This window comes from Sphaeramia orbicularis, chromosome 3 (genome assembly GCF_902148855.1).
Source record: "Sphaeramia orbicularis chromosome 3, fSphaOr1.1, whole genome shotgun sequence".
Taxonomy (NCBI): domain Eukaryota; kingdom Metazoa; phylum Chordata; class Actinopteri; order Kurtiformes; family Apogonidae; genus Sphaeramia; species Sphaeramia orbicularis.
This window is the reverse complement of record NC_043959.1, coordinates 14,072,404-14,091,288: the sequence shown is the minus strand read 5'-3', so window position 1 is coordinate 14,091,288 and position 18,885 is coordinate 14,072,404. Positions and strand designations below refer to the sequence as shown.

The 18,885-nt window shown below is 36.5% G+C and overlaps 1 protein-coding gene across 1 annotated transcript; it reads right to left on the bottom strand.

Moving 5' to 3' along the window:
• Positions 1–787: 787 nt before the first annotated feature.
• afg2b (AAA ATPase AFG2B) lies at positions 788–18,426 on the bottom strand. The gene is made up of 11 exons (XM_030131120.1): positions 18,073–18,426; positions 16,140–16,762; positions 13,128–13,313; positions 11,621–11,905; positions 10,349–10,534; positions 8,323–8,481; positions 8,030–8,239; positions 6,770–6,997; positions 4,099–4,233; positions 2,417–2,542; positions 788–1,033 (listed from the first exon to the last, which is right to left on the bottom strand). The coding sequence occupies exons 2-11, from the start codon at positions 16,728–16,730 to the stop codon at positions 896–898; spliced, it is 2,244 nt and encodes a 747-aa protein (XP_029986980.1). The 5' UTR covers positions 16,731–16,762; positions 18,073–18,426; the 3' UTR covers positions 788–895.
• Between the last annotated feature and the right edge of the window lie 459 nt (positions 18,427–18,885).

The window sequence follows — 18,885 nt, the reverse complement described above, 5'->3', positions numbered from 1 at the left end:
TATTTGTAGTAGTAGTATATCCACCGTTAATATTTGTATTTGTAGTAGTAGTATATCCACCGTTAATATTTGTATTTGTAGCGGTAGTATATCCACTGTTAGTACTAGTATTTGAAGTAGTAGTATATCCACCGTTAATATTTGTATTTGTAGTAGTAGTAGTATATCCACTGTTAATACTAGTATTTATAGTACTAGTATATCCACTGTTAATACTAGTATTTGTAGTAGTAGTATATCCACTGTTAATACTAGTATTTGTAGTAGTAGTATATCCACTGTTAATACTAGTATTTGTAGTAGTAGTATATCCACTGTTAATACTAGTATTTGTAGTAGTAGTATATCCACTGTTAATACTAGTATTTGTAGTAGTAGTATATCCACTGGTGGAACAAATGGACATAAATGAACAACAAAGCGAACAAAAGAAACAGAAATTAACAAAATAACCAAAAAGAACAAAATAATTACTTAAAAATGAATAAAAATAATCAATGAAAAGCATTTATCAAAAATGCACAAAACATGTAATTAAAGCACAAAACAAGCAAACTAATCAACAAATTGAAAAATATAAAAGATGATTAAAAAAAACTCAAGTGAAACAAATAAACAAAACTGACAAAATGTGAACAAAATAAAACAAAAAATCAACAAAATGATTCAAAATAATGAATTGACTGTCAGCATATTTAGTGATCCATCCACTAATTTACACCATAATTAAATAGTCATGTCAGCTGTGTATCAGTAGAAGAACATCCAGGACACCAGACATCAGGCTGGACTCATTTTATTCCAAACCCGTTTGTTGTAATAAAATAAGCGGTTGTGTTGTGTTCTGTTTGGTTCTGTTGTGTTCTGTGGGGGTTCCGGGTTGGGGTCGTGCTGATCATGTGGGAGGAGTTTGGTACATGTGGATCTGCCGCTCGGTCAGAGAAGGCGTCATGTGACTCAGAGACCTGGTGAAGTGGGCGTGTCTGATCTGAGACGCCTTCATGTTCTCATCCTGTAGAGCCAGTAGAGCAGCCTGCAACACACACACACGTGACTTATTAATATTTCAACTCCTGGCGTCAACACTAAGGCTGTAAGAAAATATCGTTTCTGCAATATATTGTGATATTTCATTTCATGATACTGTATCAATATTAAAAAGTACTTTATGGATATTTTTAGGTATTTATTCAAATGAAGATACGACGGAGGTTCATGTTTTTATTTATTCATTCATTTTTTTGGGGGGAATCTTGTAAGCTCTTTTATTATTCACATGGGTATTTTACTCTGTTGTTTCTATACTAAAACAGTGGTATTGTGATATTACAGGTCATGCATGTAGTTTTTTTAAACTGATAACACTGTTTTATTTATAGTATATTTTCATAGTGGGGCTTTGCCACATATGTGCTGATAATATCTAGTTTAAATATGGATATATGAATATATTATTACTATATAGGACAATATAGCATACTATATGTATTTATATTATATATGTATATGTGTTTTTGTTTGTTTTTTTGTTTTGTTTTTGTTTTTATTAATATCTGGTATTAATATCTGGTAGGATAAGCTTTAAATGGGTATTATCATATTAGTGTATATAGGAAAAAGGATGTGTGATATTGTTATACTGTGGTTGTTATTAGTAGTATTATATTGATATTCATACAAAATAATATTTGCTATATAGTGATCATAAGGAATAGAAATTGGGGATAGGAGTATGTAAGATTTTAATTCTTCCTGCTCCTTTTCGAGCATGTATAATTTTATTTAATTTGTTTTATTATTATTATTATTATTATTATTAATTAATTTATTTATTTACTTTTTTTTTCATTCATTCATTAAATAAGGGTTATTTCAATCATCCTAAAAGCACTTTTTACTGTGTGAAAGAGGCAGATGTTAGTGCCTTTGTTGGGATCACATAAAAATGTTATGATGTTGGATGATTAAGGGACTGTCCACTATGCATTCTATTCACAACTAATAGAATATGAACAGTTGAGCAGGCTTTTAAACTGTAATGTCTGTAAAACAGAATTTTATTGATCAATTTGTGTGTGTGTTTTGTACTAGTAAATTTATTTTTTTATCTGTAAAAAAAAAAATTTTGTTTTTAAAGAGTACAGTTTTCTGATATAGTATTAAATCCTGTTCTGATCAAATAAAAATGTTCAGTATTTGTGCATATTTTTGGTATAATTAAATTTTTCCAGGTACTAATCTCTTAGAAGAAGAAACAAAACACACAAAAAAATATTGCCTTGTTAACAGTATCATAATATAATGCGATATATCATATCATAGCTCTAGTATTATGATTTGTATCGTATCGGCACATTCTTGCCCATACACAGCCCTGGTCAACACCAGAGTATTATCGAAGGTGTCAGATGGTCACCTCTCTGCACAGGTTCTCCAGATCGGCTCCAGAGTACAGATTGGTTTTTGATGCCAGTTCCTCCAGACGTACGTCGGCAGCGATAGGCATCGATTCTGTGCAGATTTTCAGGATAGAGAGACGACCCTGGAAACACACACACACACACACTTTTAGCAACATGTACAACAATGTGTGCACAATTAACAGGTGATCAGAGGATTAACTTTACTACTGACCAAGTCCAGTGCTCTCAATCAATTCAAAATAAATATAAACATGGGCGAATCTGCGGATTCTAATCCACAGACTGCATTAGCATTACAGGTAAGGGTGAGGAGGACCCCCACCTGAACCGGATGTGGAAACTGGGAGGACCGGGGGGGGGGGCGGAGAAAAGGCCTATGTAAAGATCTGCTTTTATGTCAAATATTTGAGTATACTTTAAATTTATTACATTTTTTTTTAAATTTACCTAATATTTGGAACCAGTATTAGGTCATATTTCAGCCTCTGTCACCCAGACCATGTCTCTGACACCTGAACATCTTGTCCTTGTGGATCCCCCAGGCAGGTTTTAGTTCTGGTCCTGGAGGTCACAGGGTTCGTGGACGCCTCCCACTTAAATCTTTTGCTGTTAATTTGCGTTTTTTTTCTGTGACCCAGCTGACTATTTACAACAAAACACATGACAATCTGGTGGTCAGGCTTCAAGAGGGTTCCATCTGTCTGAAAGGTACTGGATCATTTTTGACTTTTCACCGCCGGTAACATCTGTTTTTGACCCATTTTCCCTGAAGTAAAGAAGCTGCTTAATAATTCTACACACTTATATATACTTATTAGGGCTGTAACGGTACACATACCGAACCAACCCCCCCGCCCCCCTCTGTGTTTTTGACAAATCGCACCCTGCACACACATATAAATACATAAAGTGTCCTAAACAGTTTGTTCTTTGTCCTAAAATAAATAATTTGGTTAGTTTTGTTGTCAATGTTGCTCTTCAGTTTGTTAAAAGAGAATACGAGTTTACCCTCTTGTTAATGTTGCACTTAATGTGGAATTTTTTTTTTTTTTTTTGTTATTTTTAAGCAGAATCTGAACTGACAGAACTGTGATTAGATTTGTGTTGTTTGTTTAAAACTACCTTTCAGGGAAAAGTGCAATACTAATGTTTAAAATACATTTAGTAATATTTTCTTTATTTTATTTTCTATTTGATTTACAGCAGCAGAATTATATTATTCCTGTTTTTCTATATTCTATAGTCTCCAAAAATTGGGGGAAAAATGTTCAAAAATTCATAATAAATGTATTTAAGACATTTTGAGGGGTTTTCTTTCTTCCTGTACAAAATCGAAAAAAACAAAAACAAACGGTGGCTTTGAAAACCGAAAATGTACCGAACCGAAAATTTTGTGTCCTGTTACAGGCCTAATACTTATACCACAGAGGATGTTACTCATTTTAGGCCACACCCTTTTTTATTATTTAAATGTATATCACCTTAGAATGATGAATCCTAATAGGAAATTGAATTTATATAGCTTGGAGTTGGAAAATATGCATAAAAATGATGATATAGTCAAACTACTCACCAAATAAATGTGCACAGGAATTCTACACATGGTGGTAATTAAAGCTCCACACAGAAATATATACAGACGAGTGCACTGAGGAACAGAAGTGTGCTGAAGTACCGTGTGGTCCGGTGGTGGGACGTAGATGATGTGGTCCAACCTGCCTGGTCTGAGCAGAGCGCTGTCTAAACAGTCAGGTCTGTTGGTCGCCGCGACGACCATCACATCTGCGTTGCAGACGTCCTCATAGTCCAACTACGACAGAGCAGTCAGCTTTACGAACACTCAGACCAGTGTGATGTATCATGTATCATATGGAGTACAGGTGTCAAACATGCGGCCCCGGGGCCAAAACCAGCCCACCAAAGGGTCCGATCTGGCCCATGGGATGTATTTATGAAATGCAAAAAAGTACACTGAAGATATTAACAATCCATGGAGTTAAAGTTATTTTAGGTCAATTCAATTTAAAGTGGGTCAGGCTAGTAAAACACTATCATAATAACCTATAAATAAAGAAAACCACAAATTTCTGTCTTTGTTTTAGTGCAAAAAAAAGGTAAAATTACACAAAAATGTTTACATTTACAGCAGGGCTCTCAAACTCATGTTCTTTCAGGTTCCACATTCAGCCTGATTTGATCTGCAGTGGGCCAGACCAGTTAAATAATAACAGAATAACCTAGAAATAATGACAAGTGCATATTTTTGTCTTTGTTTTAGTGCAAAAAAAAAAAAAACTAGAAATACCAAAAAATATTTGCTTTTATAAACTATCCAAACAAAAAAAGATGTGAATAACCTGAAAAAACTGAAATTTCTTAAGAAACAGTACGTGTAATTTTAACAATATTCTGCCTCAACTTATCATTTCTCCATGTGCATTATGGATCAGATCTACAAAGACACTAAACACTGAGGAACAGGCAGAAAATACATCAAATTGTGCTGAATTTTCTTTAGACATTTCAGGTTGTTCATATTTGTTCAGGTTATTCACATTTTATTGTTACAGGATAGTTTGTAAATGTAAATATTTTCATAATTTGATGTTATTTTTTGCACTGAAACAAAGACAAAAATTGAAGTTGTTAATTCAAGATTTTTTGCTCAATTCAAGATTTTTTGCTAAATTTAAGATTTTTTTTGGCTTAATTGAAGATTTTTTTCCTTAATTGAAGATTTTTTTTTGGCTTAATTCAAGATTCTTTTGCTTAATTGAATCATTTTCATAATTTAATGGTGTTTTTTGCACTAAAAACAAAAAAATTGAAGTTGTTAATTCAAGATTTTTTGCTTAATTCAAGATTTTTTGCTAAAGTGAAGTTTTTTTGCCTTAATTCAAGATTTTTTTTTACTTAATTGAAGATTTTCTTTCACTTAATTCAAGATTTTTTTTACTTAATTGAAGATTTTTTTTTGGCCTAATGCAAGATTTTTTTTTTACTTAATTGAAGTTTGTTTTTTTTTTGGCTTAATTCGAGATTTTTTTTACTTAATGTAAATATTTTCATAATTTAATGTTATTTTTTGCACTAAAACAAAGACGAACATTTGAAGTTGTCATTATTTACAGATGCAACATTTTTTTCACATCAAACTGAGAAGAAAATCTGCAGTCATTCTTTTTTGTCGGTTCTTCTGCTGTTATTATTTGACTGTAGATCATGTTGGTCTGTATGTGGAACCTGAACTAAAATGAGTTCCACAGCCTTGACTGTGGAATTTTTGCACTTTGCAAATTCATCCCAGGGGCCGGATTGGAACCTTTGGTGGGCCACATTTGGCCCCCAGGACGCATGTTTTGCCGCGTTTCCAGTACGTGGAACCAGCTCGACTCGGCTCGACTTGGTATTCCTGGATACCATTTCCATTACAAGATACTACAGACTTTACAGTACCTGGTCGTCATAGCGATGTGGCGTGTTACTTCCGTGTCATCTGCTCAGAGAGTTGCTGATAAACTCGCTCATTGCATGTTGTCTCGTCTGAATTTTTACATCGACCACCAAAGACTGAATCTCCTCGACTGACCATGGTGTAGTTTTGGGCTGTTATCATGTGTATTAATGTACCGCTATATTTACTGTCCACTTCTGCATCTGTTTTTTGTAAAACGGCGGGTCACAGAGAAAACTGTCTGACCAATCAGTGGTCTGCAGCGTTTACACGTCACGGTTTAGTATCTGGTCCCCAGTCCTGGAACCTCGGCAGAGGTGATACCAAAAAAGTAGTACCGGATACCAGATTCCAGGTCCTTTTTCATAATGGAAACGCAAAAAGGCCGAGTCGAGTCGAGTCGAGCCGATACCACGTAGTGGAAACGGGGCACTTGAGAGCCCTGATTTACAGACTAGCCTCTTACAAAAAACTTCAATAACCTGAAATATCTTAAGAGAAGTATGTAGAACTGTTCCAGTATTCTGCCTGTTACTACATGTTTTGTGTATTTGTAGATCCACTGTGATCTGTACGTTATGATGCACATGTATAAATGACAAACTAAAGTGTAATATTGCTAAAATTGCACTTATTTTCTTAAGAATTTTCAGGTTGTTCATATTTGTTCATGTTATTTTCAAGTAGAGTTTGTAGATGTAAACATTTTCATTATGGAATTTGACTTTTTTCACTCAAAAACATGGAGAAAACTTTGGTGTCGACAGTATTTATCAGTTCTTCTCCTATTTTTTATATGATTTTACTGGTCCGGCCCACTTGATGTCGTATTAGTCTGGATGTGGAACTGAACTCACATGAGTTTGACACCTGTGATATGGATGATTCAGACCTGTTGAGGGCTGGGACCCTCCTCCACCCCCTCCGCCTGCAGGACCTTCTCCGTGCCCCTCCTCTCCGACACCTTCAGGCCGACTCCGTCCATCTCGTTCAGAAGCACGGACAGGAGGCGTGTCTGGATGCTGTTTGGTGATTGGCTGTTCGACCGCGAGCCAATCAGAGAGTCGATCTCGTCGAGGAACAGTATGCAGGGTGTGCAGGAGCGGGCCTGACGGAAAAGCTGCAGATAGGAGGCATCGGACCAGGGGTTAGGAGGTAAACACACCCACAGCCCCCCCCACCACCACCACCACCACCACACAGACACGGAACTCATCTGTTCATTAACCTCATTAGATTAGATTAGATTAGATCATTAGATTAGATTGTATTAGATAAAATCATTATAATACATTAGATTAGATTATTAGATTAGACTAGAATAGATTAGATCATTAGATTATATTGTATTAGATTAGATCATTATAATATATTAGATTAGATCATTAGATTAGACTAGATTAGATTAGATCATTAGATTAGATTGTATTAGATTAAATCATTATAATAAATTAGATTAGATTATTAGATTAGATTGTATTAGATTAGATCATTATAATATATTAGATTACATTAGATCATTACAGTAGATTAGATTAGGTTAGATTAGATCATTAGATTATATTAGATCATTAGATTAAACTAGATTAGGTTAGATTATTAGATCAGACTAGATTAGATCATTAGATTAGATTAGATTAGATTACTAGATTTGACTAGATTGGATCATTATATTGTATTACATTATATTAGATCATTAGATTAGATTAGATCATTAGATTATATTATATTAAATCATTAGATTATATTAAATCCTTAGATTAGATTAGATCATTAAATTACATTACATTAGATCATTATATTAGATTAGATTAAATCATTAGATTAGATTAATCATTAAATTAGATCAGATCATTATATTAAATTAGATCATATTAGATTAGATCATTAAATTAGATTAGATTAGATCATTAGATTAGATTAGATTAGATTAGATAATTATATTATATTGGATTAGATCATTATATTAGATTAGATTAGATCATTATATTATATTAGATGAGATCACTAGATTTGATTAGATTAGATTAGATTAAATCATTAGATTAGACTAGATTAGATCATTAGATCAGATCATTAGATTAGATTAGATCCTGAGCAGAATCCTTTCCAGAACCAGCGCTAACTGGGCCCACCCACACAGGTACTGTACCTGAGCTAAGGCCTTCTCCGAGTCTCCTACGTAGGGCGAGTACAGGTCAGCGCCGCTCACAGACAGGAAGGAGCAGTGAGACGAGGCGGCTGCAGCTCTGACCAGCGTGGTTTTAGCGCAGCCCGGCGGTCCGTACAGCAGCACGCCACGAGGCCCGGACAGACCCAGACGTCCGAACGCTTCAGGGAACCTCATAGGCCACTCGATACTCTAACGCAAACACAAACCGACAGCAGGTTTATTTAGAAACCCACTAACACGTGGGTATAAGTTCAGCAGGGGCCGCTGTTCACCTGTCGTAGTTTGAGTTTGATGTCGTCCAGGCCTCCGATTTGTTCCCAGGACACTGGACAGACGTCAGTACGAGCCAGGCTGCTCCTCAGACAGGACGGACGCACGGACTTCAGGGCCTCGTAGAAGTGTTTCATCCCAACAGTCTGTTCTACTGAACACTGAACACAGCAACGACACAGAAAAAAGACAACAACCACCATTACAGGACGGAATATAGAATAGAATAGAATAGAATAGAAAAAAATAGAACAGAATAGAATAGAATAGAAAAAAATAGAACAGAATAGAATAAAATAGAATACAACAGAACAGAATAGAATAGAATAACAGAATAGAATAGACTTTATTGTCATTGCTATTGTATAGTGCAACGAAAATTGGTTTTACATTCTGTCAATCAATCAATCAATCAATCAATTTATTACAAAATTATTACAAACAGTTAAAATCGACAATTCATTTACAAGATCCATTTTGTAATAGCGCCCCCCCCCCCCCCCCCCCCCCCCCCCCCCCGCGAAGCAGTCCTCAGCTTATAAATGGGGTCCCTTAAACATGTGATAAGAGACACAATTTACATTATAATTTTTAATGAATTAAAATGTTCTAAATAACTACAAACTATGTTTCATTTCCTTTTCCTGAGTTCTACTTTAGTCGGCGTACTCCAATATTCTCAGATTATTTAATAGTTAGACATGGGGCTTCATCCACATAAATAAAGAGCTTACATTTTCTGTAGGGTGCACAGGTAATATACACACATCAATTATAGTCAAAAATGAAAAGTATGAGTTTAAAACAGTCAAGTAAATGCAGAATTAGGGATGTAACGATTACCGGTATAACGATAAACTGTGGTAAAATTGCCAATGGTTAGTATTACCGTTTAAATTCTAATTATCATGATAACAGTGTACTCCGTTTTTCCAGAGAAAACGCCTATGTAAAGATGTGCTTTTATGTCAAATATTTGAGTATAGTTTTAATTTATTACAATTTAAATTTTAAATACCCAATATTTGGAACCAATATTCATTTTTAAAGGTTTGTTAAGATCCTTTGTGTTATTTATGCAATAAATTATGTTTCACCATGTATCTATGTAAATACGGAAACAATATTTAATTTGAATTCTAACTCTACATTTATATAAATACCTCATTTCTTACTTTTCTCTCTACATTTCATCTTTCTCTCATTTGTGGTTTTTCTGCCTCTCTTTTTCTCTGTACTTGTTTGTTATTAACTGTTAACACAGTGGGATAAATAAAGTCTTATCAGTACATGTCGTGTTGTGATTAGGGATGTAACGATTACTGGTATAACAATAAACCGTGGTAAAATTGCAAACAGTTAGTATTACAGTTTAAATTCTAATTATCATGATAACCGTGTTTGATTACCGCACTTTTCCGGAGAAAACGCCTATGTAAAGATCTGCTTTTATGTCAAATATTTGAGTATAGCTTTAATTTATTACAATTTTAATTATATATATACCTAATATTTGGAACCAATATTCACTTTTAAAGTCTTTGAAAAGGTTTGTTAAGCATCTTTGTGTTATTTATGCAATAAATTATATACATTTTTCAAATCGGATTTTATATTTTTTTGTGTTTTCTGGCCTTTTATGTTGATATAGTAGGTTAAAGTGAAAAAATAATAGACAGATGATATAGATGAAGTTGTGCTGAAAAAAAAGATACCAAACATAGGTATAGTAAACATTTAAGGCAAAATCAGAAGTACTGAAAAAAAGCCAAAATAGGCTCACACCACTAAGGGTTAATATTTGAATGTTTCTGCAGCAGAAGGTACATTGTACCAGTTTTTTTTTCTTTTTGTTTTTTTAATTCAAAATACAACTTGGTTCGTTATTTCAGTGTGTGTATAAGTACTTTTTGAACATTTTGAGCACAGTTTCAACAATACCGCGACAATAATGATAACCGTGATAATTTTGGTCACAATAACCATGATATGAAATTTTCACATCGTTACATCCCTATTTGTGATTACCTTGGTGGTTTCTCGTATGGCGTGCATGGCGGCTTCCCTGCACAGAGCGCTGAGGTCTGCTCCTACATATCCCAGCGTCCTTTGTGCGAGCTCCTCCAGGTCCACGCTGGGATACACCGGCATCCTCTCACACAGAACTGATAAAATATTCTTCCTTTGCTGCAACGTGGGAGCTCCAATGATGACCTGACACAGACACACAGTTCAGGTTTGAGACTTTGGTGATGATTAAACGGTTCAGAAAACTGCAGTGATGTTACCTGTGACACCAAAACTTTGAAGCATGTGTCAAAAAAAAAAAAAAAAAAATTTTCAGTGGAGCTTTATTTCTTTTTTACTGATCACGTGACCCATGACGTCCAAAGCTTTATTTGACACATAAACCATGTGACTGGTACGAATGCTAATTCAATGGTAATGGTCCACGCTGATGTGGACAAATCATACATTTATTAACCCCCCTCCCCCCGAAGGGGAGGCAAGGGGTTTTGTTTTTGGTTCGGTTTGTTTCTTTGTTTGTTTGTTAACACTTTAGCAGCAAAACTATTGGTTGAATTCAAACCAAATTGGGTTTACAGATAGTCAGTGACTCAGAATAGATGTGATTACATTTTGAGAACAGTAGGTCCAAGTTCACATTTTTAATGAATTTTTCAAATTTTTTTTTTCCCATTTACTTATAATGGGTGAAATTTGTCTATATCTATGCTGACATCAGCACACGCATAGACACGATGACATCAGCTGGATCAATGCCAAAATATTACATGCAAGGGGCGGGGTTTGTTGTGCCTGGAACCACTTGTTTATTTATTTGTTTGTTTTCTTCAGGCTCTCATTAAATCACTCATACCGATTTATCAGCAGTAAAGCGAGAAGGGGTGGGATTAAATAAGTTATACTTCTTGCCACTCCTTTTTGAATGTGCAAATGAAGTCATGTATATGTATTTGTTTTGTTTTTGTTTTTTGTTTTCTTCCATGACTTCTTACTACCTGTTTTATTTCTAAGGACTGAGTAAGATTACTTCATCTTGTTGCATATTCGAAATATATTAAACTTAAAAAAAAACAAAAAAAACGTGAACCGCTACCATTGAATCAGCGTTCAAACCAGTCACATGGTGTTTGTGTCAAGTGAAGCTTCGGGGGTCACATGACCAAAACAAGCTTCGAGTAGTGAACCTATTTCAATACAGTTATGTTGAAAAGGTTTGTTGCATCAGAAAGCTTCACTTTGCCATCACAGCTGTCTGTGTTTCGTCACCCCTACCTCTCGGTCGAATCTCCCGGGTCGACGCAGCGCTGGGTCCAAACTGTCCGGCCGATTGGTGGCGCCCACAATGAGGAATCGGTCAGACCTGGTCATCCCGTCCATGAGCGTGAGCAGCTGGGCGACCAGGCGGTTTTCTGCTGCGGTGGTGGCGGTTCTCCTCGGGCACAGAGAGTCCAGCTCGTCCAAGAAAAGCACACAGGGACCCTCATCGGCTGCAGAACGGGCTCGTTCAAAAACTGCACGGAGTTTCTCCTCACTTTCACCAGGCCTCGATCCCACCACCTGAAACAACCATTTACCACTTAACAAAAAAACAAGACTTTTACACAGGAGTTTAGTAATGCCTAAGGACAGAAGTACATGAATATGAGCTGAGTGGATATGTGAGATGGAAAATCCTGGTGACAGGATGTATAAAATCCATATGTTCCTGAGATTAAACATTAAAAAATAGGACCAAGACTCCTGTAGTCCAACGGCCTATTTAAAGACATTAACTGGCGTTCGTTTGACCTTTCAAGGTCACTAAAGGTCAAAGGTCATGGCACCAAATGAAAACCCATATGTGACTTCCTATCTATTGCCAATAGTAATTAGATCAATATCTTCAACTGTTTTCATGTTATAGCACTTTGAAATGTGTCTCTTGCTACGTTTCCACCACATGGAACCGGCTCGACTCGACTCGACTCGACTCGACTCTGGTACCAGGTCCTATTCCTGTAGACCGTTTCCATTACAGGATACTACGGACTTTACAGTACCTGGATGTCATAGTGATGTGGCGCATTACTTCTGTATCGTCTGCTCAGAGTTGCTGATAAACTCACTCGTTGCATGTTCTCTCGTCAAGCTCATGCTGAATTTATCTGAACCTCTTCAACCAGCCATGGTGTAGTTTTACAGGCTGTCATCATGTGGATTAACCTACTGCTATATTTACTGTAAACGTTCACATCTGTTTTTCGTAAAACGGCGGGTCACAGAAACGACTGTCTGACCAATCAGTGGTCTGCAGTGTTTATACGTCACATTTTTGTATCTGGTCCCCAGTCCTGGAACCTCGGCAGAGGTGATACCAAAATAGTAGTACCAGGTACCAGATTCCAGGTCCTTTTTCGTAATGGAAACGCAAAAAGGCCGAGTCGAGTTGAGTCAAGCCGATACCACGTAGTGGAAACGTGGCATAAGTCTATGAAAGTGGGACGGGGGGGACAGAAAGGACACAAACCCTTCATTCCACGGGCCAGACTGGACCCTTTGGTGGGCCGGTTTTGGCCCGCGGGCCTTATGTTTGTCACCCCTGAGTTAAAATATTAGAATGGTATAAACAGCTTTTTTATTGGACAAACATTTGATCACTTCATCTCATCTACTGGCTCAAGAACCAATCCTCAAAACAAACTTATACAACAAGGATATTTTGGAGTCTGGTCGTAAACATTTGGAACTTAAAGCACAAGTACGGCATTACTTGTTCACTGGTATCATCGATAAAACCCACCTCTGGCCCCATGACCACTACCAGGCTGGCTCCCACCTCCCCCACCACTCTGCGGACCAGCTGGGTCTTACCGACGCCTGGAGGCCCCACCAGGAGGACACCTCTGGGACAGGACAAGCCCAGAGAGCCCAGAGTGTGTGGATAGAGCAGAGGCAGCCGCAGCATCTCTGTGAGCGACAAACTGACCTGAAACACACACACACAAACAAACTCAAACTGAAAGACACATTGTGAAAATAAACAGTTAAAGTGGAACTAAGTGAGATTTTGACCTTAATGAAACATCTTGGTAATAATAGTGATGGTTAAATGTCTTGTTATTGGTTGAATGGAGCCCCTCCCCCTTCCCCACTAGCTTCTCTAGGGTCCAATACACTGTCCAGTTCTCCGACACCATCCCAGTACTGAAATGTCCTGGTTTATGTCACTACCACACAAACACGCCCCCAGCCAGGCCCCACCCCCCAGATATAAATAGGACTGTGTATTGGCAAGAATCTGGTGATACGATACAAATCACAATACTAGGATCACGATACAATATATCACGATATATCATGATACTGTTAAAAAGGCCAATTTTTTTCTTTTTAAGATTATTTCCTGGAAGAATTGAATTACACCAGAAATCTGCACAAATACTAAGCACTTTATTTGATAACAGCAGGATCTGATGTTATATCACAAAATATTCCTGTGTTCAAACTGAAATTATGTTTTACAGAAATTACAGTTTAAGATCCTGTTCAAATGTTCATATTCTATTAGTTCAGAACTAACATCAGAACAGTATTTTAGTTCAATCCCAACAAAGGAACTAACATTATTTGATAAGACACGCTTTTTTCTAATTGTCTTAGTTTCCAAAGGAACGACCATCCTCCTCTCAGACAGTAAAAAGTGCTTTTAGGATGCTTCAAATAACCATTATTAAATACAACAGTGTTAAATAATTATAAATAAAACATAAACAATAAAGAAAAACAAAAAACAAAAATGAACCTTCGCCATATCTGCAATTAAATAAATACCTAAAAATATCGATACAGTAATGTGAAATGAAGTATCGCAATATATAGAAGGACCAATATTTTCTAACAACCCTAGATATAAACACAAGCCAACCACGCCTTCATTTCGCAGGTGTTTACCATGGCAGAAAGAGGTGGGCGTGGTCAGAGGACGGAGGAAGAAGAACAGAGTGAGAGACCAAACCAGGACCCAGACCAGAGTCTGCCTTGGTCCAGCTTTAACAGAATGGACAGAGATGAAGGAAACAGAAGCATCTAAACAGATGTAGACTTGGTTTCTGTTGTTCTTGTCAGTCTGGTTCAGATAAATCCTCTAGACTCCATGGATTTGGCTCTGGATGATGATATTAGTTGTAACGGTGTTTACTGGTTAATGAACTCATTTTATGAACGATGCCTAGATGCTTTCTAGCTAGTGCAGATGTTAGCATACTCACTAATAACCCTGGTCGTTTGTGTGCCGTAGGTGTGTGTTTGTTTCATTTACTAGGTCAGCCTTTGTCTGCCTCAGGAGTGGGTTTTTACAACTAGAAACAGAATTGAATCAGTTGAATCTAGTTTTTGTCAGATGTTTGTAGTTCATTATATGACCCATGTCTAGAAGGATTAGCTTCATTAGGCCGTAAGGTGAACACCGTATTGTTTCATGCCTACAACCGTTTTACTCAGTTACAAAGATATATTGTTCCTGAGCTAAATGTCAAAAGTTCTCCGTTTGCAATCCTGCAGATTTTATAAAATCAGTGTTTGAAGTTGGTACTACTTACTTTACTCGCGTAATGCTATTGTTATCATGTGTGCTGCGGTTTGAGTCACATGTAACCAGCTGGTCCAATAAGAAAGTGCAAAACATGCAAGATGACTGCGACCAGGATGAGAGCTTCTAGCAGTTCAGAGGAGGAAAATACAACGAAAAGTTTTAAAAAGCAAGCAAAAATATGCTATATGCACCTCATATCCATAGAAAAAGAAAAAATACAGGATTTTTCAGCCAAACGAAGGGAAACGTTTAGAAACTGTGTTGAACAATGGCTTTGTTTGAGTGGTGAGAGCAGAACTATAGCTGAAACTTATAAACACTGGATCACTATTGACTTTGACAACGTTCCAGAAGATTCTGGGTTTCATGCAACATGCTACAGATGATTCATTGATAAAAAGCGCTTGGATTCTGTGGAGAAACATTGAAAACAAGTGTTCAGAGAACACAAACCTCCGCCAAGCACCCCGAACAGTGTGTATGTGTGGATCGACTATTTCTTTTTAAATTCAACAGTTTCCAGGTTGTTCCATACAGCAGAAAAAGTTGAAGCTTAGTACCAGTCATGTGTCTGTCAAATTATATTAAATTCCAATCAGTATTTGCTGAGTTATAATGAAAACTGTGTGGTAAATGGGATTTTCAATGTTAAATTGAAACATCCACAGAGTCCACGTTCCACAGTGGATGTGGACAATTTTGTGCCAAATACAAGATTACTGTTACAAGCTACGGGTGGGTCAAATTGGTGGCTAATCGGAGTTTTGAATTTTTGATGAATTTTCAAAAATTGCTCAATGATGACAGATAGGAAAGATTTTGTGACCTTGCTGTGACCTTGAACTTTGGCCTACTTGGCCCAAAATTGAATGGATTGGTCCCAGGGCCTAGGCCTATCTGTGGGTACAATTTGGTAAAGATGGTTGGAATAGTTTTCCCATAAAGTTGCTAAAAAACAAACAAACAAACACACAAAGCAAAGTGATCACAATACCTCCTGGTGGAGGTAACAGATGCACATGGTCGGAGGGGGTGGGGTTACGTGTGGGTTTTACCACAGCGAATATGTACTTCAAACTGTAGGGGGCGCTCCATAGAGAAAAATAATACAAAAACAACGAAGAACCAAAAAGGTAAAATCTTGCAAAGTTCCTCTTTAAGATGAAAACAGACGATGTAATTGCTGTGAATAAGGATGTGCATATATTGTCGTACACTGACCTCCTCTAGACCCCCCAGTGGCACCAGGTTCTGGTCTTGCAATCCACTCTCATAGTACTTGAGAGTCTGAATGCCTGTGATCTCCAAAGCAGTCTTTGAGGTGATAAGTCCACTACAGGTGGAATCTGGAGTGATGCTTTCAATGACAGCATATCGAATTTCTGTGTCAAAATCCTCAAAGTTTATCACATGACTCCTGTGGACATACACTCCTCTCATCATGTCCTTTACCAGCTCATGGATAACACGAGGGGGGGTGTTCTTCTTAAAGTCTGACCCCTGGACCACTACTGTTATCTTCAGGCCCTTCAGTTTGGGGCAGGGGACTGGGGAGAGCTGGTCCAGGTCTAGGTGTGTGGGGGTGTTGGGGAGGGTCAGGCCTGGAGAGCAGCACTTCAGGTCCAGCTGCAGGAAGCCTTCGGTGAGATCAGAGCGGGGCCAGGCGGTGCACAGGCAGCTCCCACCAGGAACAGACAGCAGCAGAGGGGACCCCAGACCCAGACCCAGAGCGGACATCAGACCTGGACCCAGTCTGCATCTCTGAGAGCCCCGGTCTGACGGGTCCACTGACAGCAGTCGGACAGATGTCATAGTCCAACTGGAGCCCCCGGATCTCGTGTACACTGAAAGTAAAATACAGAAAAACAGGTTTGTTTTCTTTAAACTGAAGACAACACATGCTCCTCCAGTTCAGATGGGTAGAAATCAGTGTTTTTCAACCTTGGGATCGGGACCCCACATGGGGTCGCCTGAAATCTCTAGTAATTGATTGAAAAAAAAAAAAAAATTACTTATAAAAAATATGTTTTAATAATTAAATATACATGTCATTATAATTAAAACACCACACACTTTTCCTAATAAAAATTTAAAAAGCTGCATTATATACATTATATAGCTTAAATGTCGTCTAAAATTTATGTTTATTTGCAACATAGCATAACAAAATATTACATGATCAAAAACAAATTAATTTTAGCAAAAAAAGTCTCTGTTTTGAATAACTGGGGTCGCCACAAATTTGTGATGTTAAAATGGGGTCACGAGACAAAAAAGATTGGGAACCACTGGTATAAATGATGAAAAAAAGAACACACTTCTTCATGTGGACTCCTGTTTTTTTTCCCCCCTCTTTTTCTTTTTTTAAAAACATTAAAATACACAAATAATATGATCATGTGCTTGGTTTAACACACAAATAATAAAAAACTAAACAAACAAATATGTCCAAGACTTGAGATCAATAAATACAGAATATTAATGATAACAATAACAGAAAAATAATCTTACATTTTATTTTTCATTAGCATATTAGCTATAAAATATATTAATTTTGCTTCTTTTTTTTTTGCTTACTGGTTTATTATTCGATAATAAAAATCTATAAGGGGTAGTTGTCCCTCTGCTATCATGTACTCAGATTACATTTATTATGTTCAGTGATGTGATGATTTTACACAAGTTTTAGTATAAAGATTAGTTTAGATTATTTTTATTAGATTACTTAACAGTTTTTTAATCTGCTCTGATTTCTCATTAGCATGTTAGCTATTAAATATATTAGTTTCACATTGCATTAGTTTCTTTTTTTTAATGTTTATTGGTTTATTATTCAATAATAAAAATCTATAAGGGGTAGTTGTCCCTCTGCTATCATGTACTCAGATTACATTTATTATGTTCAGTGATGTGATGATTTTACACAAGTTTTAGTATAAAGATTAGTTTAGTTTAGATTATTATTATTATCACTAGATTACCTCACAGTTTTTCAGTCTGCTCTGATTGACACTCTCTCTCTCTCTGTGTGTGTGTGTGTGTCTTTTCAGACCCTGTGTAAACGCTAACTACGAATACGAACAGGTTAGATTACGTTAAATGTCGCCAGATTAGTAAAAGTATTAGGATAATACATGCAAACAAGGTGACTTACCTGCTGGCACCCAAACAGCACAAACTCCGCCCCTAAAAACCTTCTAATCTACGGCTAAAACGGAGTTTAATTCAGTCTCCATCATTCATGCTACAAATACACACACACACACACACACACACACAACTACACAGCTAGCTAACTCAGCTAAAATGTAAACTCCCACTTGACTGTTCTCAGTTAGTGACAAAAATGTAATCCTTAGTCGTCACAAGAACAGTTTTCAACAAAGACGCTATTTTCAGGTCATCTCGGGTAGCTGGTGAAACTCACTGATGCCTAAATGCAACGTTTATCAGCAACGTTGACAGCAACACAGCGGCTGTTTAAACCCACATGGTGTTAAAACAAGATGGCCAACCAAAACCTATCCCTGTATGAGACGGAACACAAAAACGCAAAGGTTGTTTTATCTAAAAAAAAAAAAAAAAAAAAAAAAGTATAATGGTACACGATGCAGCTAAATATATATATCAATATAGAATTTTTTTTTTCAAATCATATTTGATTGATTTTAATACATATTTCCATTATGAAAATCCTAAGTACGGCTATAAAACTGCAACCTAAATTAATATTCAACTTTTCTCATTTAAAACAACAACATAAATAAATATGTAGAAAGAAACAAGCACTACAATCATTTCTCATATTATATTTTGCTCTCTTACTCTACTCATTTTAAATATCCCATGAGGGGTTTCCAACACTTTTCACTTGAATATCTTCTTACAGAATTAATATAATACCAATAATACACTTTACTCAACAGTCTTTCTTTAATTTTTTCTTTCTTAATAATAAGGAGATTAT